Genomic DNA, 24119 nt, shown 5'->3' on the forward strand with positions numbered 1-24119 from the left:
CGGGTTTCTCAGCTGATGAGAACCCCCAAGCTGTCAGCTGAGGACTTCCTTTGCAGTTGGCCGGGGATCCCTTTTGCCAAGCTTGGCAGGCAGCAGTAGCGTCCTTGAGTCACTGATGCTGGCACCTCAGTGGCTCATGGATGTTGCCAGTGACTGCTGTGCTTGGTGGAGGGGAGTTCTGGCCGTCTCTAGAGGAGGTCCTCTGCTGGCAGTGCTTGGGGATCCCCACCAGTCACAGCAAGGGTCAGCCAGTACTTCAACACTGTAGAAATAAAACCAGAAATGCATTTCTTTTTCTTTTGAACACAATACAAAGACATATGCTATATACATTTCCCAAACCTAACATATTTTAGTCAATAAATTCCGTTTTTTACCTTTGTTGTCTAGAGACTTATTTTTCCATAAAGTTGGTCCCAGTTTCTTTTTTCCGCTTTCCTATTTTCTGTAAATTCTTCTGTTGCTGTCCATTGGTTCCTCCTACCATGGTCCAGCATTTATCCCTTTTTCATCTTTCGACCCTGCCCACCAGTCCCATGCCCAACATTTCTCCTTCTATCACCCCTCTCCAGCACCATGCCACATCTCTCCCTCCATTCCCTTCACCACTATGTCCAACATTTCTCCCTCTTGCATCCATTTCAATCTGTCCGTTCCACTACAATATTTCTCCCTCTTATCTGTAACTCACTCCCTCCCTATGACCAAAAATAATCCTTTCTTCCATTCCCTGTGTACACAACCATCTTTTTCCCTCCCTTCCTCTCTCCCAAGTTCATGCCTTCTGTGTCCAAAAGCGCATTCCCTCCCCCACCCCAGCATCTCTTTCCCTCCCTTCCTCTCGCCCAAGTCCATGCCTTCTGTGTCCAAAAACGCATTCCCTCCCCCACCTCAGCATCTCTTTCCCTCCCTTCCTCTCTCCCAAGTTCATGCCTTGTGTCCAAAAATGCACTCCCTCCCCCCTTTTGTGTTCCGCATTTGCCTCCCAAGTTTGACCTCCGTCTGTCCCGCATTTGCCTCCCACGTTCGTGTCCAGCCCTCATCTGCCAACAAATTACCAACTTTCTCATCCAAATGGAGCTCAAGCCGCGAGGCTCATCTTCTATTTCCTGCCTGCCCTGCCGAAGCACACATAGCCGACTGGAAGGCTTCCCTAATATCAGCGCTGATGTCAGAGGGCGGGCTTTGTCTAAGCCCTCCCTCTGACATCAGCGCTGACATCGGTGAAGACTTCTGGTCGGCTATGTGTGCTGCGGCAGGGCAGGTAGGAAAAGAAGATGAGCCTCGCGGCTCGAGTTGTATTGAACCCCGTGGGATCCCTGAGACCACGCAAGGGGATCCCCGTGATCCAAAGGGGGCATCCCCACGGGATCCCCGTGACCCGAAGGGGGAACCCACGGGATCCCCGCAGGTCCCACGGGATTCCCGCTGTCCCTGTTCCTGTGCAGCTCTCTAACCCCCACCCCCCAAATGAAATTGGCAGGATGGTACCTAATCCCTCCTGCTGGAAACCCCCACCCCCCACTGTAGACAACCTGATGACCCCACACACACATTTGGACACCCCCCACTAACCTTTAATAATGGCCGACCGACCGGAATCTTAGGTTGGTCCATGTGCCTAAAGCCCCATGGCCAATCAGGCCTTAGGCCCCTCCTCGATGCATCCCACAATGCACTGGGAAAGGGCAGGACCACCTCATTTCACCAGAGGTGGGCCTGCCAGCCAGACGGTGGAAAGACCCGTCCGTCTGGCCATTATTAAAGGGTAGCAGGTGGGGGTCCGGGGAGGGGAGGTTGTGAGGGGCATTGTCGGATATCTACAGTAGGGGGTTTCTGGCAGGAGGGATTAGGCACCTTCTTGCCAATTTCATTTGGGGGGTGGGTGTATTTGGCATGAGGGATTGGGCATCCCTCCTACTGCGTTCGTTCAGGGCGTGTGGGGGGTGTTAGGGATTGGACATCCGTCCTATACAGAATCTGGCCCTAAATATATTAACACACGTTATGTGAAAGGCTGAACAGTAATTGATGGGGGTGTTGCTGAGCATGTTCTCTCTAGTTACCATGTTATTTGCCATACGTTAATACTGTTTGCAATTAGCATTAAAATGCTTCTTCTTGAGTTTTACGAGTAATATGTCTTTTCATTGTACTTTTTATAAGTATGCAATACCAGTGCGGATAAGACACACTGTTCCTGTGGAAATGGATATGCATGGCCTGCTGATGTATGCACCGCCAATCCTCCCTGCCTCAGTACATTATCACAGCACTGTTCCTGTATCAGCAAGCTTCCTTTGGAAGGACAATACTGTCAGCTATCTTCATCTCAAGGTAAGAAAATATAGCTTTTGCTCAGTACAAGTGATAGGTAATCATTTATTTAAAAAAAATAATATGTAATGAAATGAACTAAAATAGTACCAAAAATAGCGTCACAAAACTGATGTATACTGTATACATTATATTATGGATCAAAAAATGAGAACAAGAACTAACCTCTCTCTATTATAAAACTGTAGTGCAGTTTTTAGCGCCGTCCACAGCGGTAACAGCTTTGATGCTTGTAGTAATTCTTTTTATTTTAATTTTACCTGCTAAAGTCTAAGTGTGGTCTGTGTTGTCTAATCGGCCTCTGTTGCTTGGTTAGTTTGTGATGTTTAATTGTTTTAATTGTTCCTTTTATTTTCAGGCTGCCAACAACTTTCTCTTCTGCCGCCGCAATGCGGCAACACTGCTGACCCCGCCCACCTTATCAGCTTACCGGTACATGCTCTATTTAGTGCTTCTCCTTGCGGCGCACGCCAAAGGAGCGTACCTAAGGAGCGGGTCCTGCTCCTTAGTGCGCTCCTTCGTGCGCCTCCACCCCGTCTTTTTACTATCTTAACTGCTTGAGTCTTTCCTTCCTACTGCTAGCTAACCTCTCTACAAACATGTCCATTTCTCAATTTCAGATTCCTGTTTGCTGGGGCCATCGTCCTGGGACAACTTTCAATAATTCGCTTAATTCAGTCCCACAATATGCCAGTCTTACTTCAATACAGTTAGACGGGAAGCCTAATTTACCATTTAAAACCTCTCAAAAATCGGCCTAATCAACTCTAGATCACTTAAATCTAAACACCATCTGATCTCCGATATCATTTAAAAAAATAAATTTCATCTCCTCTTTATCACTGAAACCTGGTGAAGCAAGGGCGAGGAAAGTTATTTGGCCTTTTCTTGTCCCCCCGGTTTTACGTATCAATATAATCATCGTTTAGCAAAAAAAGGAGGGGGTCTAGCCATAATCTATCGTTCTAACATATTGGCTGATTTTGAATTTTCTTCCAATAATAGCAGCCCCTTGGAATACCTGGAGGTCAGATGTAAAACCTCCCCTCCATCAAATTATTTACTAATGTATATCCCCCCACCCGTTAATGTCTCAACACTAATCCATTTGCACTCTGTCATCTTGGACTTTTGTGTTTCCTCTGCTAATCCTGTCATTCTAGGTGACTTGTAATATTCACTTTGACGACTCCAGCAACGCCTTTACGTCAGATGTCCTTACTTTTTAAATGATTTGGATCTGTACCCACTTATAACAAGTCCCACCCATTTCGCTGGTCATACCTTAGATATGGTACCGACCCAAGCATCCCAAAGAAACAACTTTCAAATGCTAGTTACTACACAAGTTCCGTGGTCAGACAATTTTTTAATCTCTTTTCAACAACTAAACTCAAACTACCAAAGTAATTTAAAAACTAAAACAATTAACACCAGAAACTATAGTAAGCTAGAAGCTGCAAATATCTCATCTAACTTCTGCCTTACTTTAGAACAACTATCCAGCTCTACTGTAGAAGAAATTTTTTTAGCATGGAACCAGTCCATCGGTAATCTTTTAAATTCTATGGCACCAGTAATCACCTTCACGATCTCTCCCAGTAAACAAAAAAATCCATGGTACTCAGCAAACCTAAACCTACTAAAAAAACAATTACCGTATTTGCCGGCGTATAGGACGACTGGGCGTATAAGACGACCCCCCAACTTTTAGTTAAAAAATAGAGTTTTGTGTTATACTCAACGTATAAGACGACCCCTTCTTCCTTCTCCACCCCTTTGTATTCCCCCATGTGCTTTCAGCGTTCTTCTCCCTCCTCTGTCTTCAAGTGCTTTCAGAGTCCTTCCCCCCCCCTCCTGTCTTCACCATGGTATTTCAGCGTCCTTCTCCCCCCCCCTCCTTCTCTACCGCCCCGGGTACAGCACAGCCAGCCAGGTCCCCTTACTTTTGTGGCACTTCCCCGACCGACCGACAACAGCCCGGGTCCGACAAACTTCCCTGCCCTTAACCGCGAATCTAAATTACCTTCTTACAGCTGCTGTAAGAAGGTAATTTAGATTCGCGGCTACAGGGCAGGGAGGATTGTCGGACCCGGGCTGTTATCGGTCGGTCGGGGAAGTGCCACAAAAGTAAGGGGACCTGGCAGGCTGGGCTGCAACCGGGGCGGGGCGGCCGCCCCTCTCTCTTGGTACCGCGAGGCTACTCTCCTCCTTACCTGCCATGCTTGCAGCACAGAGCCGAACGGAAGTCTTCCCGACGTCAGCGCTGACGTCGGAGGGAGGGAGGGCTTTGTTTAAGCTTTGTTTAAGCCCTCCCTCCCCTCCGACGTCAGCGCTGACGTCGGGAAGACTTCCGTTCGGCTCTGTGCTGCAAGCAGAGAAGGTAGGGAGAAGAAGAGCCGCGCGACTGAGTACATCCAGCCCCGCAAGTAAGGGCATGTAAACTGTACCCGGCGTATAAGACGACCCCCGACTTTGGGGAGGATTTTAAGGTACTAAAAAGTCGTCTTATACGCCGGCAAATACGGTACATTCTCTTGAACGAAAATGGAGGCACAATAAAACACTTACCAATCTTAATAAATTCAAGGAACATGCCGCATATTACAGAACCGAAATTAATAGAACCAAAAAAGAATATTATTCCAAACAAATTAAGAAGGCTAAAAACTCCTCCACTTTATACACAATAGTCAAATCTTTAACAACATAGAAAAAAGAAATGAACAAATCCAATCTTACGCCTTCAGCACAAACCCTCGCCACTTACTTTATCGACAAAGTACAGAAAATTAGAGACACTTTCCCGCCTATCTCTACTCCTAGCACTCCGCAGATTATGTAGACTCTAATACTTCAACTAACCTGTCCGATATACAAAGGAGGATATACAAAGATGTATTAATTCACTTAATCTAAAAGGGACTAGCATAGAGTTTATCCCTCCTTTCCTTTTAAAACGATTTTTCTCTATTTTTGGCCTTTACATTAAAGACCTGGTTAATTCCAGTTTATCAACAGGATCTCTGCTCAAGATTTGGAAACAATCGATCATTTATCCAATCATTAAAGACCAAAATATTAGCACTCAGGACATGTCTAATTACTCTCCTCATCTGCCTGTTTGTACTGCTGCTGGTCGTGCCTTTGCCTTGGTTCCTCAGCTTCCCCTCCATTCCTGCTCTCCTTTCTGTGATTCAGGGCTCTGCTTTTACGTGTGTCTTAACCCCACCCCTCTCTCCTAGGAGCAGGGGGATTGGGCAGGAAATCCCTAGGGAAATAATTCTGGTTTCTCCTAGGCTGATAATGTGCATACCTTGCAGGACTAGGTCTCCATTTCTCAGTAAAAGTCCTATCAGGCTTTCTGATTAACTTATTCTGATATGGCATTCTCTGCTGTATATTCTTAGGTTTAAACCCTTCCTGCTCTACCTCATTGTCTGAGGGGTAGTCAGCCAATTCAATATCCTTACTTTTAACCTGGTCAGCTCTCCTGACCAGGGACCGTGCTCTGCTTTTATCCACTACAGGGACAAAACTGGCTACGGGTTTATCACACCTGCTATTAACGCGACTTCATGAAATCGGTTTATCTGACCAGGTCATGGACTGGTTTGTTTCCTACTTTACTGACAGATCATCTAAGGTCATTTTTAATGGCACATCGTCTGAACCTTTTTCCACCAAACATGGAATACCACAGGGTTCCATTTTGTCACCATTGCTCTTTAATATCTTTATGTCACCCCTTCTGATGGTGGGCCAATCTATTGGCTTTACCACGTTTGCTTACGCTGACGATGTACAATTAATCCATCCCATTGATCTCAACAATACTGAAGAGGTAGCATCCATTAACCATAAATTAGGAAAAATTAAATCATGGTTAGACTCAAATAAACTGTCTCTTAACATCAACAAATCGAAACTCATGATTTTTCCATTTAAAGAAGGAACAACACTCCAGGCCCCCCTGAAGCTTGAATCGCTCCCCATCAAAATTGTCCCTACTCTAAAACTATTAGGAGTTACTTTTGACAGTAAATTTTCTTATCATTTTCACATTAGCACGGTCATTCAGAAATGCTTCTATCGACTCAGGATGATACGTTCCCTTGCAAAGTTACTTGAACCAGCCACCTTGAACACATTGATCCACTCCCTAGTAATATCTTATATAGACTACTGTAATGCCCTGTATAAGGGCATTACAAAAAAGGAAATTAGACGGCTTCAGATTGTACAAAACACAGCTATTAAGATAATTTGTGGCGCAAAGAAATACGATCACATTTCACCTCTTCTGATTAATGCACATTGGTTACTAGTCAAACATAGAATCAGTTATAAAATCTTACTTTTAACATTTACAACAAAATTAAACAGTCAACCAGAGTTCATTAACAGACTTTTAATTCCTTATAATACTTTAAAATCTCTTCGTTCAGTGTCTCAGAATCTTCTCGTCATACCTTCTTTAAAATTAATCGATACGTTGCGCTCCAATAATTTTGCTGTCACTGCTCCTACTCTTTGGAATTCGCTGCCTAACCATCTGCGCAGTGAATCCGATATAAAACAATTTAAAGCAAAACTAAAAACATTTTTGTTCCAGGATGCTTTTGGACAACAACTGTCCTCTTAAGGACAAAAAATTAAATCAAAATTATTACTTTTTACCCTAACCTACTGTATTTTCCCTTTCTTGTAGCACTTTTCTTTTACGATTGTAATTCTTCCCCATTTTCCTATTGTCTGAAGTAAGTCTATATGTCTTATCAGTGCTTTATTATGACACTTGGAATTTATCTAGTATCCCCAGTTTTAATATGTTTTTATGTAAATTTTATATTGTACACCGCTTAGAAACTCGATTAAGTGGTTTAAAAAATCTTTTAATAAACTTGAAACTATACTTGTTAGAGCTGTTACCGCTGCGGCCGGCGCTAAAAAAACACGCTACTTTCTTTCTACTCCTTTATGTAAAAAACCAATGGTGGTTCAAATCCGTCTACGCCTAAATTTATACCCTGAATTTCCCTAATTCACTCGTTGGTACTGGGGCACAGCCGGCAAAGGCTGCAGTGTATTTAGAAATGCTCTCTTTTATGGAGAAGAGAGGCTGAGAAAGATAGCTTGAGGACATAAATTTCATGGGCGTTCAGAGTCCTGCCTATGTGGCACCCATGTGATTGCCTCCCTTGCATTTACAAGCTATGCCTCTGTATCGCTCCATGGTATGACCTCGCCTTAAACTGCGTTCTATTCTGGTTGCTGTATCTAAAAAAAAAAAAAAAGATATAGTGGAACTAGAAAAAGTTCATAGAAGAGAGACCAAGATGAGGAAAGGCTAAAGAGGTTAGGGCTCTTCAGCTTGGAATAAAGATGGCTGAGGGGAGATATAAAATCCTGAGGGTTGTAGAATGGGTACAAATGAATTGATTTTTTACTCCATCAAAAATTACAAAACTAGCTGACACTGTTACAGTGAAATACATTTAAAACCAATATAAGGAAATATTTTGTCACTCAAAGGAGAGTTAAGCTCTGGAACTCATTGCCAGAGGATGTGATAACAGTAGTTAACATAAATGGGTTTAAAAAAGGTTTGGACAAGTTCCTGGTGCAAAGTCCATAGTCTTCTATTGGAATCCACTGCTTACTCTGGGATCAGTAGCATGGAATGTTGCTACTATTTGGGTTTTTGCCAGATACTTGTGACCTGGATTGGCCACTGTGGAAACAGGATATCGAGCTAGATGGACCATTGGTCTGACCCAGTATGGCTATTCTTACTTATTTAATTCTAATTTGTTTAATTTCTATTCCATTTTCTCCAAAGAGCTCAGAATTGTTTACAGATTAAACATACATAATGTGGATGGCCGCTGGATAGGTTTGCTGAGTTACATGCTCCTGTTGGTTTGCTCTGGAAATCCGCTTTTTGCTTTTCTTACCTGATATTCTCATCTGAATAATGCCGAAGAGGAGAGGGAGAAGTGCCACCAGTGCCTTGCGACACGCTGGGACCGCCGTTTTCGGGAATGTAGAGGAACTCATGCGGCACATGCAGGGCATGCCGGTATTGTCAGCAACTTCGCCGTTGGAGATGCTGCAGAGAAGCGAGACACAGCAGATCTCCCAGGGCTTGGAAACAACTCTCAGTCCTGACATGAGAGCACCGCCCCCGCATCCACAAATTACCAGTTCCCCGCAGGTGGAGGAGCTTCCGGGAGTCAGAATGCAACCTTCCCCAGAGGCTAGAGTGATCATAACAGGGATTGGAGACTCAGGCTCTCAGTTTTTACAAGGGAACCTGAATATGGATATGGAAGATTTGACAGCATCAAGGATTGGATTAACCTAGCCAGAACATCAACAAGAAGATTTGGCAGTGGGTGAGCAAAGTACTCTACATTTACAATTTTCTCAACTTCAAAAAACCCCCAAAGTAACATTAGACGCCTTGACGCAATAGGAATCTCGGGAAAGGTAATGAAATGGTTCCAAGAATTCCTAACAAACAAATCCTACCAAGTAACCAGCAACGGAAATTACTCCAACTCATGGAAAAACCCTTCAAGGGTACCTCAAGGCTCCCCTCTATCACCCACATTATTCAACATCTACCTCGCATCCTTAGGTCACCTACTACAAAAACTAAACCTAAAGCACTACATATACGCAGACGATATAACCATCCTAATCCCCATAACTGACATCACAAATGAAACTATAGATAAACTCTCACATACTATGATAGAAATCGAAAAATGGACCACCAGCTTCAAACTAAAACTAAACACAGAGAAAACAAAAATCTTCTTGGCAAGCCCCAACGACATAATAACAAAAACATCGTTAAAAATAAACGACCATGAATACCCAATCTCCAAAACCATTAAAATACTGGGTATCACTCTAGATACTCACCTAACCATAGCTGACCACACAAACCTACTGGTGAAGAAATGCTTTTACATGATCTGGAAGCTAATGACTATCAAAAAATACTTTGACACAACATCCTTTAGATTACTGGTGCAATCGCTGATCCTATCTACCCTAGATTACTGCAACATCGCCTACCTGGGTATCCCCCCAAAAAACAGTACAAAAATTAAGATTAGTGCAAAACACTGCAGTTCGCTTGATCTTCGGACTGAAGAAAAAAGACCACATCAGCCCCTATTACAAAAAATTACACTGGCTATCAATGGAGGCGCGAATACTGTTCAAATTTGCATGTATCTGTTACAAACAAGTCTGGGGCCTAGCACCTTCCTACCTGCAAACACACTTCACTCTGCACAACCCCACACGTACAACCAGACACAAAAACATCTTTGCATACCCAAAGATCACAGGCTGCAAATACAAATCCTTCCTAGACAGAACCTTCATGTTCCAAGCAAACAGACAGCAATCCTGGCTGGGAAACCACATAAATAAAGCCAGACAGACCTACAACACATTCCGAAAATCAATTAAAACCGCTCTATTTGACAAATCAGATGACCTCTTTCAGATATTCTTTCCCCAATGTATTATATAATTTCTTTCTCTCATGTATTTCTTCCCTATGCTTCCCTAATTATTATGTAACTTCCTTCTTCTTACATTGTGTAATTCGCTGATTGTCCAGCCTTCTTTCTATGTGAACCACCTAGAAGTCAGTTTGACTATGGCGGTATAGAAAAATAAAGTTATTATTGTTATTATTTGTGGGATCTCGTGACTAATTTAACTAAAACCATTAATCCCCAATTTCAACAGATTAAAGGGAGATTAAAAGAACATGATAAAAGATATTACCAATTTAAAGCAAATGATCGGCAACTCTAAAATTGCAGTAGAAAATTTGCAGCAAGAAAAAAAAAATCTTCCCAAAAAATACAAGAGGCGCTAATCAAAGATAACACAAATCTAAGAAGGAAACTTGAATTACTTGAAAATGCGTCTCGAAATAATCTTAGATTGATTAACTTCCCTAGGATTACTACAATAACTCCTAGGGAAATGCTGAAATGCTACTTGATTGAAATATTGGAGGTCCCTGAGGCCTCATCACCTTCATTGACACAAGTTTATTATCTTCCAAGCAAGGTGCAAAATAATCAACAGCATGTGAATCAGGACTCATTGAATGTGTCAGCTTTACTAGAAGTCTCTGATAGGGAAGTAGCTATTCCTGTTACTTTACTTTTGACAGTTGCCCTTACTTTAGATAAGACTTGGGTCTCCTTTTACTAAGTCGCGCTAGTGGGGTTAATGCGCGTGACTTTTTAATCACGCGCTAAGCCCCGCGCTGGCCAAAAACTACCCCCTGCTCAAGAAGAGGTGGTAGCGGCTATCGCATCTGGCGGTTTAGCGTGCGCTATTACGTGCGTTAAACTGCTAGCACGGCTTAGTAAAAAGAGCACTTGGTTGCTACGAATGTTCTTCAAAAAATAAACAAAGAATTTTTGGGATTTAAAGTTAATATGTTTCCAGAAATAGCACTTGATACACAAAAACGTAGGAAAGCATTTTTGTTAATGAAATCAGGTGTCTTAGCTTTGAGGACGACTTTTTTCCTCCATCACCATTGTAAATGTATAATATATTATAAATCACACAAATTGTTTTCTTTGAGCCCTCCCCTCCCCAAACTGATGACGTTTTTATTGATGTCGCGACTGGAGAGTGCTCAATGAAAGATAGGTGCCATATATATATAAAATGGAAAGGACACTAGCTGTCCAAAAAGGAAATTATAACAAATTTCAAGATGTGTGGAGGCCATTAATAGAATATTGTAAAGATTACAAATATTCTTCCCTGTATAAAAATTTTAAGACATCAAGGGGGGAGGGGGGGTGGGTATTTTTGATTATAATTGAAACAAATCATTTTCATAAATAAATAAGGAAGGGGGTAATATTTTATATTATGATGATCAATTATAGGATTTCAAGTGTATTTGAAAGCTCAATTGATAAATGTCAATATTGTACTTGATTTAAGATTTGAAATGAATAAAGATTAAAAAAAAAAAAAAAGAAAGATAGGTGCCCATATCTCCACCAACCTACCATAGTTCTTTTTTTTAATAGGTTTCTTTATTCTCACTATTATTTTCTTTTTGGATCCCATTTGAGGACTTGAGCTGGATTTAGGCTAATATTTTTCTTTGTAATTATAGCTGCATTGTATTATTTTGTATGGTTTGAATTTGCTTTTTGTATAAGTTGAACCTTGATTATGTAATTTGAAAATCTATAAATAAATAATAAATGTGTGATGTACAGTTACAGTAAACAGGTTATGATTTGCAATAGATTAATAAAAATGTTACGATACAAGAATTTATCCTAATGTTACACATACTGGGATCTAGTACCAATAATGTACATTTCTTTCTAATCTTTTGGACACGGGCAGGGCAGTTAGCTAAAGAGGTATGTTTTTATTGCTTTCCTAAAAGTTGAGGAGTTCTTCAAGGGATCTGACCTATAGTGGGGCAATTAATTCCAGTGGCTCAGTATGAAGTGGGTATGTTCTTATGTACACCCTTACAGAATAGCCCCAGGTTAGCCTCTAAGTGCTAATATGCAGCGGCCATCTCGTGCTGAATATTAGTGCTTAGCCATCTAAGTACTGTTTAACCAGCCAGGAACCATTCCTTGCCAGTTAAATAGTGCTAAATATCTGGCAGTTTTAGTTCATTTTAGGCCCTTTTACAAAGCCACGGTAGCAAGTATGGTATAGGAAATGTGATGCTGCCCACAGGAATTGAATGGGCTGAGTCACATTTGCCGCTTGGGAAACAGTACTGCAGCTTTGTAAAAGGGGTCTTTTATTTACGAGTGCATAATTAAAAAAGATGCTAATCACAAAATTGTAGAAAGCAGAATAGCGAGCCTGAAATAGCACATTTCTGTTACAGATTGGCTCATGTGAAATAGAGTAACATGAAAGGAGGAATCCTAAGATGATCAGGTCACTTATTCATTGTTACATAATCTTCTAAAAAGAAAAGGGAAAGGGATTTGATACACTGTGGCCTGGATTCTGTAAACAGTACCCGTTATCAGTGGCTGCCTTAAAAACAGCCACCGATCGCACGTCAATCACGCAACGACGCCATTTACAGAATCGCAACTATGTGAAAGGTAGGCGCTGGAAATGTAGGCCAGGGTTTTCAAGGCCTAGATTTCTGACGCCTACCTTTCAGGAGAATTGTGTCCGTGGAGGCATTTTATGACATCTAATGCCACTTCTGGTATTAACCACACCTTTTTGCTTCTGTAGGCATGATAACAGCACTCTTTTTTGAGGTGCCCTTAGGTTCCTCCATTTTTTTAATGGCATTTTAATTGGTTATTAATAGGCACAGCCAATTCATGCATGGATTAAACCAATTAAGTTAGGCCGCTTGCCTTAGGGTGCCATTTTTAGAATCGGGCCCTGTCTTTCTGTGGTAACAATCAAAACAGTTTTAATGCGGAAGTTCTTAGCTTTTTTGTACCTTTGAAAGTCTGGTGAAATCTATGGACCTCTTCACAGAAAAATGCATAAAATATACCGAAACCTATTATGCTTAAATATAGCTATCAAAATCTTACAAAATAACAAATATGCATTGACCATTATCAGTTACACATTTTGGAGAAAAAAGTGCTTCACACAGCCAAATGTATTCTGGTATCATTTTATGGGGGTATGACAATTCTAGATATTGAGATTTATTGAAGTTAGCAAACATTTTTGGCCATAAATTATTTTGTGATCTACATTCATTATTGAATGAAAAGCTAAATTTCAGTTAGAGATTAATGAAAATAAAGTTGTAATTTTTTTCCCCATCCAATTTCACAGACTCCCTGAAATTCTTGAGTCTCTTCAGCCCAGGTTAAGAAAACCTAATGGTTGCCATCTGGATTTTATGACAGCAAGACTATTCATTTTCTAAGCTACTGCCAATTTTATTAATGAGGTATAAAATATTTCACTAGAAGTGGAAGTTTAAGAGAGTGACATCTATCCAGTTAATTAGGATTGTTTGCAGTGCTGAAGAATGATGTATTTCGGTTTTGGAAGATTCTCCGTTAACAGTAAGGACTTACTAAACTGAGAGAGCTAGTACTGTTGAGTTTAAAAATCTCCTGGATATGTTTCCAGGATTACTGCCAAAAGGCATCAATTACATTGCATTCAAAATCATGTGAGCTACTGTAAATCCCAATGTAACAATCTAAATGCCAGTATATATTATTGTTTCAGATTCCATCTTTACAGACTCTCCAGGGGGTCCAATATGCCAGAGGCACAACAAAAACATATTAAGACATGTTGAAGAAGTAGCTTTATTGATCTTAGATTAATAGTTAAGCCATTTCAGTTATCCATTTAAATTCCAACTTTAACACTTCCTCTTGGCCTCAATTATTCAGAAAATGAAAATCTCTCATTTGTCTGAATAGGACGACAGTCATGTGACCATTTCAGTTATATAGCTTAGATTCAGACAGTATATTAGCTGAAGCTATTTGAAAAAAATGTGAGCTAGGAAGATACTATTTATTAGAAAGCTTAAGGAATGATAAGAGGTTCCCTTGCATTGCACAAAGACCATGGTATTGGTTTATTATTTATCTTGATTAAAGGATTGAACTATATACTGTAGGAGTTTTCCCAGAATCACCACCACTGTTTATCAAAGGTTTTGTCATGGAATTGAGTAACTTTGAGTTGGCCCTATAATTAGCTTGGAATTTAAATGGCTAACATAAGAACATAAGAAGTTGCCCCCGCTGAGTCAGACCAGAGGTCCATCTTGCTCAGCGGTCTGCTCCCGCGGCGGCCCATCAGGCCTAGTGCCTGAACAGTGGTCCCTGATTAATTTTGTAACTTACCTCTAACCCCATCCCTATAATCTACCTCTACTCTTATCTGTACCCCTCAATCCCTTTGTCTTCCAAGTACCTATCCAAAGCTTCTTTGAACCCCTGTAGTGTGCTCCTGTTTATCACATCCTCTGGTAGCACGTTCCATGTATCCACCACCCTCTGTGTGAAAAAGAACTTCCTGGCGTTTGTTCTAAACCTCTCCCCTTTCAATTTCTCTGAGTGCCCCCTTGTACTTATTGATCCCCTTAATTTGAAAAATCTGTCCCTGTCTATTTTTTCTATGCCCTTCATGATCTTGAAGGTTTCTATCATGTCTCCTCTAAGTCTCTGCTTTTCCAGGGAGAAAAGCCCTAGCTTTTTCAGTCTGTCAGTATATGAGAGGTCCTCCATGCCCTTTATTAGCTTAGTTGCTCTTCTCTGGACCCTCTCAAGTACCTCCATGTCATTCTTGAGGTACGGCGACCAGAACTGAACACAGTACTCCAGGTGCGGGTGCACCATAGCACGATATAACTGGCTAGAAGTCTAAAACTAGGGAGACAATTTACAGGAGTGTGAGCAATCCATTCTTTATTCTATACCAATTGGAAAGATATAGCTCATCGTCGCTAATTGTTACCCACTTGCTCCGCAGTGTAAGTAAAAAGCCTAATGGTTAAAGTAAAAATATGGAAATTCAGCCTCACACTTATCTTTGGAAGCTTTTAAAGTTTTAAATTCTGGAATTCATTGCCAAAGAATGTGGTGAAAACAGTTAGCTCAGCAGAGTTTAAAAAAGGTTATTTCTAGGACAAGCAGCATAAAATCTGTTTAACTCTTTGGGATCTTAGCAGGTACTTTTGATCTTGGTTGGCCACTGTTGGAAACGGGCTACTGGACTTGATGGATCTTCAGTCTGTTCCAGTATGGCAACTCTTAGATGTAATATGGGGAGAATTCAGGAAAATCAATATTTGACTACTGGAGATGCCAACAAAACTGCTCTCAGGAACTTTATTTGTTCCAAATATTTGTTTCCTCATGGAAGCTGTATTGGAATTTGATTAGAAAGCATATCAATAAGCACTGGTGTGGGAGTACTGTTAGCCCCTGAAGCAGGCACTGTGCCATGTCGGTTCAGTTAAAGATATGTATTTTCAACATGTCATCATCCCTCCATTCTTTGCCTTCTCTGCTTTGTGTTGTCTTTATAGATTTCTGTGGAAGTCTTTTCTTCTCTGATTTGCTCCAGAACTACACACAATATTTTAAAGGAGGTGTCATCGGAGTCTTATACAGGGGCATTATCGCCTCCTTTTTCTTACTTGTTATTCCTCTTCCTGTACACCCAAACATCCTTCTATCTTTTGCCCATTGCCTTTTCATCTGGTTTGGCTACTTTAAGATCATCACATACTGTCAAACTAAAGTCCCTTTCCTTTTAAAGGTTCTTCACCCTTAAATTGTACTGCTCACTCAAGTTTATGCAGCCCAAATGTATAACCTGAATTTTTCATTATTGCACCTTAGCTGCCAAATTCAGGATTATCGTTCAAGCTTCACTAGGTCCCTCTTCGTGTTACCACACTTTCAGGCCTACATTTCTGTCACCTACCTTTCATGTAGCTGCAATTCTGCAACAGTGCTATTGCATGATTGACACACAGTTGGCGGCCGTTTTTTAGGCAGCCACCGCTAACAATGCCATTTACAGAATTGGGACCTCCGTTTACACTTCTCCCTCCGTATCTGCTGTATCAGTATCCATGGATTTGGTTATTTGCTATTATTTTTTGTCTGTTTTCCTATAGTTTTCTTATATTTGTAGGCTGTCCGAACCTCCCGGATCTTACCGGTGGTCTAGTGGTGACGCGGGGCAGGAACGATCTTCCTATGTTCCTGCCCCGTGCAGAGCCGTCATCAAAATGGCTGCCGTGACTTCCCGTTGTAGTCTTGAGACAGGAGAGGGCAGCCATGTCAAAGCAGCTCCTGACTGGTGTGTCCTGATTGGCGTGTCAAAGCAGCTCCTGATTGGTAAGGCCTGACTTTAGTGCAGAAAGAGACGGTCGGAGCATACCGCGAGTGATTTCCTTCACTCGCAGGTGCTCCAGCTGCCCTCTCCTGCCTCTCCGGCTGCCTGGTCATTCGCGGTCAGAAAATACTGCGAATGACCAGGACAGTGAATCGCAGACCGTGAAGTCACAGGGAAGCATTGCATATCAAAATTTTATTAAACCTGAAACCTGATAAACCTGATATCTTTGTAGGTTGATTCTGGCTTGTTTCACCGATGTACCATGCCTCTTTGCACTTTTTGCACTGAATGATGTATACCACACTAGAAGATGAACATGTGAAGGAACTCTTTATGCTGAATGTTTTTTCTATATAGCCTTCTTTTAAGAAACAGAAGGAATTCTGTGCAGCCTATAAATGCTGATACCCTCTCTTTTACTAACGCATAGCACAGGTTTTAGCAGCGGCAGTAACTGCTTCGACGCTCATAGAATTCCTATGAGCAGTTGCCAGCGCTAAAACCCACACTATGCGTTAGTAAAAGAGGAGGCAAGTGAGAAACAAGTGAATGCGAATCCAAGGAAAACAGAGAGCACAGGCACACAGCAGCATTGTTCTTGTGTGCTTAAATATAAGCTTTTCAAGTGAAAACAATTTTTTAGAGGTGCATATATTTAAAGGCACTGATGTGTGTGTGCACTTCTGGTCTTGTCTGGGCATGTGCACAAGAGTTGCACTTACCATGAAACCATTTTGTGCATGCGCCGGGCACGTTCCTCCCTCTTGATTTTGGTTTCGTAGTGCGGATATAATTTGAGTACTATTTCTTTTGAACATTGGAGAGCCAAGTTTCTGCGCTGTTCTTGCACTAGGTTTCTTGCGCTGTTCTGTGACGTTGACTTTAGTGCTGGACCTATGAGCATCAGTTCCTGAGAATGCAGCAGTGGTCCAGGCTGAGGCAAAATGGGCCTTAAAGTCACCGTGGGCTAGATTCACTAAGCAAACTGATCGTGTACCGATCGGTTTGCGACCCCCCTCTGCAACCAGATTTACCTCCGGCCCGATTCACTAACCTCTCCTGCGATCCGCTTCCAATCCATACCAGCAAATGAGAGCCATTGCAGGGACGCGATTCACCAAAGAAATTTTTGAAACCGACTGGGCTGGCTGATCAACCCAAGAAGCGACTGCTGGGGACCAGTCGAAAACGTCTTTCCAACTCTCCAGCTCCATTGAAGCCCTGCTCTCTGCATGCCCCGCTCTCTGCTGCCCCAAATCTCTCCTGCCTGCCGCCCCGATGCTCTGCCCCGAGCTCTCCTTCCTGCTCTCTCCTGAATCGCCGCCCTGCTGGTCCCCGGATCTCTCCTGCCTGCCACCCCAAATCTCTCCTACCTACCGCCCCGATGCTCTTCCCTGGATCTTTCCTGCCTGCTCTGCCCTGCTCATCCCTGGATCTCTCCTGCCCTTCCCCGCACTACGAGCCTGTGGTTTCAACTCTTGGGTTTAAAGCGGGTTAAAACCACGGGCTCGCCGAGCTACAAAAGTAAAATGTCAGCTCTGCCGGTGCTGTGTTTGAGAAGGGAGGCAGGGTTTCAAGGGCCGGCTTGAGAGCAGGAGAGTTGGAGCCCGAGAAAAAAAAAACAAAAAAAAACATCAAAATTTTTTTTTAAACGGACACAAAACGCATGTGCAGACCATCTGTAGGGAAAGCAGATGGTCTGCGCATGTGTCAGGATCGCACACTAGCAATCTGTGCGGGCAGGGGAGGCATTCCTCCGATTGCCCTCATTACAATATTGGGCTGTTGTGAATTGGTCGGGGCCTGCTGGAATCGGCCCCGGATCGGACCCGTTAGTCAAGGTTAGTGAGTCTAGCTCCATGTACTTTCCTTCAAATGACCAAATTGCAAGGGAGCTGTAAATTATGTGATAATTATGTGACAATGGCCTTGCACAGTTGAGAAATCCTAGGAGCAGTGATTATAATTGTAATCTAATAAAATTAGCGTGCTGTCCTAAATCTTTCCTTTTTCCTAGTGCACTGAGCTTGGGAAATTCTTAAGGCCTATTAGAAAATCACTGCTATATTGCTGATACTTTGTAATAAGCAGAAACAGCAGTGATAGATTTCCATAAGCTCTTTTCAGGGCACAAATTGTAGATTGGTGCTTTGCTTCATCACAGATTTTCGGTATTAACACACACATGTCCATTTACAAAGTATCTGATAGATGAGGCAGTCTATTTATTCATCTATCCTTTGTCTCAATTAGGAGGTAAATTATTTTAACAAAGGTTTTTATACTGAGTGAGTGCCAATTTGTAGCAAAAGATTGATTCCTAGGACAGCTAAGCCTGCTCTACTTTGGAAACAGCAAAAGCTTTATCCTACTTAAGCAAGATAAATGCAATTACGGTAGATAGAATGCAACAAATCAAAAGCAGAAATTCCACTCAGTACTAAAAAGAAAAATACCAATTCAAGACAAAACAAAAGATAAGTGACAAATAATCCAATGACATTTTGCACAGATGGAGCTGCACAATTGTCATGGTTGGTCTTCTAATTTGGGCTGGCTGCAGCTTTTGAATTCATGAGTTGAATTCACAGCTCTTTTTCTGCTTACTGTATGGGTTAGAAATTTGTGGTCTGTTTCTTTAAGTTTACTAGTTAGCTCCTGGCACGCTAATAAGGAAAGGTGGCATTTTCTCACGTGGGCTGGATTGGTATATTTTTATTCCATGAGCAAGCTGCAATCCATGTGGCTCTTTCACCTATAGCCGGACACACCTTTGCTCTCTCGTGCAGTTCATTAGCTGTTCCCATTAGCTATCTCAGTGTATTCCGGGTTGTTCCATCCATGCACCCATTAGCTGTAAAGTTACTGCAGTATTCTGAAGTAAAAAAAAAAATAAATAAAAATCAGTAATTGCTTTTCATATCTTTTTCTGTTGACAGTCATTGCAGTGAACATGTCCATCACAATTCAGAGTACTTTTACAGAGGATTTAAAAAATCCGTCTTCTAGAACCTACTTGTACTACAAAATTAGACTGGAAGCTGTGGTATGTATTTAATCATAATTTTTATTCTGAAGAGTTCGGTTCCTATGCCTACATTTGAAAGACTTTGCTTGAAAAGTTTGGAAAAAAAAAAATAAAAAACCAACAAGTTAAATAACGTAGTCTCAATCAAGGGCTATACACTCAGGGCTCCTTTTACTAAGCTGCGTTAGGGCATTAACGGGGGGAATAGCATGCGCTGAATTGCCACACACGCTAGACCTTAATGCCAGCATTGAGCTGGCGTTAGTTCTAGCCACGTAGCAGGCGGTAATATCCTGTGTGCGCCACCTTCATAAAAGGAGCCCTTAGTCCAGCGAGTTTCCTGTTTTTTCATATCTTAGGAAAAATAGGTTTTGTCAAACTGCAAAATACTCATTGACGGAATCAATGACTTAATAGACTGTGGTGTCATCTCTTGGAAATTTACCAAATTTATCAAATGACCCTTGTACGTATATTCAGTTGCAGCGGGTATTCTTATGTCCCTGTAAGACTTACAATGAAAAAAAATATATAGATATAGATAGATATAGATAGATATAGATATAGATATATAAAAGAGCTGAAGTGGAATTTGAACCTTGGTCCCTTGGTTTTCAGTCTACTATATATCCACATATCCATTAGCCTACTCCTCAGACCTGTCTGCATCTTTGTTGGGAAAGTCCATAATATCTGAAGCTGTCATAGAGCCCGAGATCCCTTCCTGATTTCACATTCAGTGGAGAGGGGCAGCACATCTGGATTTGCCAAGTACCAGATCTAAATAATAATGTCCATCTTTTTAGACATTTATAACCCTTCCCCTTGTGTGATCAGAGTTTGGATGTCCATATTTGGGAGGTATCCGAAACATGTACAAACCACATGGATGTAATACTGTTTTAGATGTCTATATCCTGCCTTTATACAATGAGTATGTCTAAATGCCAGTTTTTAGACATCCAAAACAAGAATAGGGCTTTTAAAATAACCTTAGCCTAGCTGTTGTGACTCTGCCTCCCTGAATTTTTCTTTTTAACTTATGATCATCCTATTGACCCAACTATTGCTTTCGCAGGTGACCTGCTTCAAATATACCAGAAAATTGTATGTTTCTTCCTCTACAGCAAGTATCTTTTCAAATTCTCTTGCAGCCTTCTGTAACAGTCTTAATGATGATTCTTCCATATATTGAAAACCACATGGACAAATCAAAATATGTACCACAAGCCCTGTTCAACTATAAAATGCTAATACAAGAGTCGTGAAGAAGAGATGCCACCACCAGGGATATTTTTTGTCAGAAAACAATGTGCCACTGATTTGGCACAGTGCCCTTTTCAAGAGTCTACAAAATTTAAGATGGGAATAAAACATAAATAAACCAAGTTACATTGACGACTTTAAAAACAGATAAAATATGAACATAAACATATGTAAAAACAGATCAAATACATACTTACATAAAATTACATAAAAACATCTCACCAAACAACTGTATTAAAGCATACAGAACATATATAACAAAATCCCCCAATATACGTAAAGTCGATTCTCTTGTGATCATAACCAAATCATATAAATATAAATTTATTCAAAGTGATACAATGTACCATTACAAAAGTTACAGTCAGAGAGTGGTAGAAATCTGGATTCCTCTTCCGGAGGCTGTTATAGGGGAAAGCACCCTTCAGGTATTCAAGGAAAGGTTGGATAAGTTCCTACTGGAACAGAACATGCGCAGGTAAGGCTAGACTCAAATAGGGCACTGGTCTTTGACCTAAGGGCTGCCGCGTGAGCGGACTGCTGGCCACAATGGACTACTGGTCTGACCCAGCAGTGGCAAATCTTATGTTCTCATGTTATGACTCTACAAGATTACAAAATTACATAAAGATAATCTTCAAACATTGCTCTGGGTTACAGGTTGTCCTGCATAGGATATGACTTTAGAATTAAGTGTTAGATATAACTGAGTGGTAAAAGGAAGCTGTAATACAGTTTACAAATCTACAAGCCTAGCATGTGAGACATATGTTTTGGCCACTTTGTTTCCTAGTGTGCAGGCATCATCAATACCGTCTGGTACCCCACTCTGCAGCTGTGACTAAGGTACCACTCTCTACCCCACTTAAACTGGTACTTAGTCGCAGTCTGTGGAGTATTCCGCACAGGTAAGTGTGGAGAGATAGGGTAGGAGAGGTTTAAGGTTAAGGATTAAGGCTAGGTAAAGAGGTAGTTTTTTTTTTAGCTTTGGTAGGAAATGGGAGTAGGATCGTTTGAGCCACTTGGAGTTAGAGAGCGTGTCCTGGGGGGGTATGTAAGTATTTCAAGCTGGGAGTGTAGCCCTCTCCTTGGAGTGTAGAAAGGAAGTTTGTGTGAGAAGTATCTGGGTACCATGTTGTGGAGGGATTTGTATGCTAGCACCAGGCCTTTGCTGTTTTGGTTATGGGCAACCAGTGGGCCGAGGTCAGTGTAGGGGAAACAGGGTCATCGACCTGTAGGATTTTCAATAGCCTGATTGCTGCTTTTTTTTTAATGTTAGTCCATTAAATAATGCATTGCAGTAGGCCAAGCATGCGAGGACAAAGGCATAGAGTAGTTGGGTGAAGTCTTTTTCTCATCTTCCAAAGCGGACAGAGGTAGTAGAAGGAGGAGGAAGCAACCTGTGAGATGTGGTTGGAGAGTGAAAGGTTTGAGTTGAGCGTAATTCCTAGGCACTGCACTCCATCTTTTTCAGTCAGGGTATTTGATTCCCAGTTTAGGGAGGGGCAGGTATAGGTGCATTTATCTCTTCTGATCCACAGTAGTTCTATTTTGGAGGCATTTAGTTGAAGTTTGTTTATAGTCATCCAATGTTTAATTTCATATAGGTATCTGGCTGTCAAGTTTTGCTCCAAGTGGTAGGTACAGTTGGATGTCGTCAGTGAAAAAGTGTAATTTTGAGCTGTCTAGTACTGGTCTGATATAGAGATTGAAGAGTAGAAGGGATAGTAGGGGCCCCTGTGGTACTCCATATTTGGGATAGTAGGGCCCCTGTAGTACTCCATATTTGATTTGTTTCAGTTTGGATAGGCTGATGCTAAGTAGTACTCTTTGGGATCTTTGGCTCAGAAAGGAGTAGAACCAGCATAGTGCTGTGTCACAGATACCTATTTCTGTGAGATGAGCAAGGAGGACAGAATGATCAATAGTATAAAAGGATGCCCATAGGGCAAGCAGGATGAGCAGGACATCATTTCATTTGCCGAGTAGTTGCCAGCAGTCTATGTTATCAAGTAGGACACTTTCCATGCTGTGGTATTTCCTGAAGCCTGACTGGAATGTGGATAGAGCCTCCTGTTTATCAATAAATGATTGCAGCTGGGTTAGTGTTACTTTTTCCAGTATCATAGATATGAAGGGCATGTTGGAGACAGGTTGGAGACAGGTCTGAAGTTGCTGAGTGTGTTTGGGATAAGGGATGGTTTGTTTTTTTTAAGCATTTGGTCTAATGATTGTTGTTTTCTAGCTTTCATGCACTTGTATTGTTTGTAATGAAGCACCGATGAATGGGAGAATTGAGTTTACAAAGTAGTCATTGACCAACATCAAGAGATGTGATGGGCAAGGGTCCAGGTTAGAGTTGGAGGGTTTGATTGTGTCTACAATTTCGGTGAGTTCTTTGTGGGAGATGGTTTCAAAGCAGGTTAGGGCTTCTGCTGTTGCTGTCTGTATTTTGTCTAGGTGGGAGTTATACAATTGCAGTGTTTGCTGTTTAGTGGAAGCAAGGTTGGCACATATGTTGTCAATTTTATCTGTAAAGCAAGAGATTGTCTCACTGTCCAGGTTGGTGTTCAGGAGTTGATCATTTCCTTGGGATGATGTGAAAAACCTCATCATCTGTGTAAATAGGTTTCTTGATCTGTTGGAGGACTTTAGTAGTTGCTGTGAATAATATGTTTGTTTAGCTTCGAGGATGGCCTGTTTTTATGTTTGGTGCAGTTCTCTCCATTTTGTTTTATCATCTGGGTGTTTGGTTTTGCACCACTTCTTTTCAGCGCTTCTTAGCTCTTTTTTTTTTTTTTTTTTTTTTAAATATCTTTATTCATTTTTAACACTTTCATTAAGTGAATACAAGAAAAATTCATTTTACACTTTATACATCACTTAAAATCCTTAAAATATATAAATAGATCAACACATTTTCCCATCAAAAATTATTAATGAAATATATTCATGTCCTTCAAAAAATGGAAATAGCATATTTTTCATCTTTATAAGGAAATAGTAAGCACCTATATAAATATTTAATTATTCAAAACCCAAGCTAATCCAACCCACCCCACCAATCAATAAAAAAATTCAAAAATTAAATTCAAAGAAAAATCCACCCCCTCTCTTTTTTTGGTTCTTAGATGGTCGGTGAACCAGGGGGAGTGGGGACAGTATTTAATCTCTCCAACTGTGGCTATGCTATCAAAGAGGGATTTGATTTCTATGTGCCAATTTGTGGCAGCATCATTGACAGAGATTAGGTTTGGTTCTGTTTTTGTTACCTTTGCAATGCCAGTGGAGAGGGTTTCTAAGTCAACTGCATCATTATTGTATATCTTCTTGCAATGAGGTTCCTTTATCCTTATAGGTTGTTTTGATTTGATGGAGTAGTTGTAGGTGATTAAGTAGTGGTCAGTCCAGAGAATAGGGCTGATGGTGCACTGAGGGGTGGTTTGGTGAAGGAGATGATTTTCATGCATAAAGATTAGATTGCATAAGTGGCCTGCAGAATGTGTGAAGAGGAGATTATTTGTTTGAAACCAAAGTCTGTTAGAGTCTCAATGAAGTTTGCTGAGGATCCAGATATGTTCGG

General features: G+C 41.3%; 1 protein-coding gene across 2 annotated transcripts in view; it reads left to right on the plus strand.

The window, feature by feature from the left end:
- The window catches only part of ADGRF5 (adhesion G protein-coupled receptor F5), a 212342-nt gene that overhangs the window by 102976 nt on the left and 85247 nt on the right, over positions 1–24119 (plus strand). For both annotated transcript variants that reach the window (XM_033938407.1, XM_033938409.1), the window contains exons 5-6: positions 2167–2337; positions 19182–19288. In XM_033938407.1, coding sequence (XP_033794298.1) covers positions 2167–2337; positions 19182–19288 — 278 coding nt within the window. The remainder of the gene's footprint in view (positions 1–2166; positions 2338–19181; positions 19289–24119) is intronic.

This window comes from Geotrypetes seraphini, chromosome 3 (genome assembly GCF_902459505.1).
Source record: "Geotrypetes seraphini chromosome 3, aGeoSer1.1, whole genome shotgun sequence".
Lineage (NCBI taxonomy): Eukaryota > Metazoa > Chordata > Amphibia > Gymnophiona > Dermophiidae > Geotrypetes > Geotrypetes seraphini.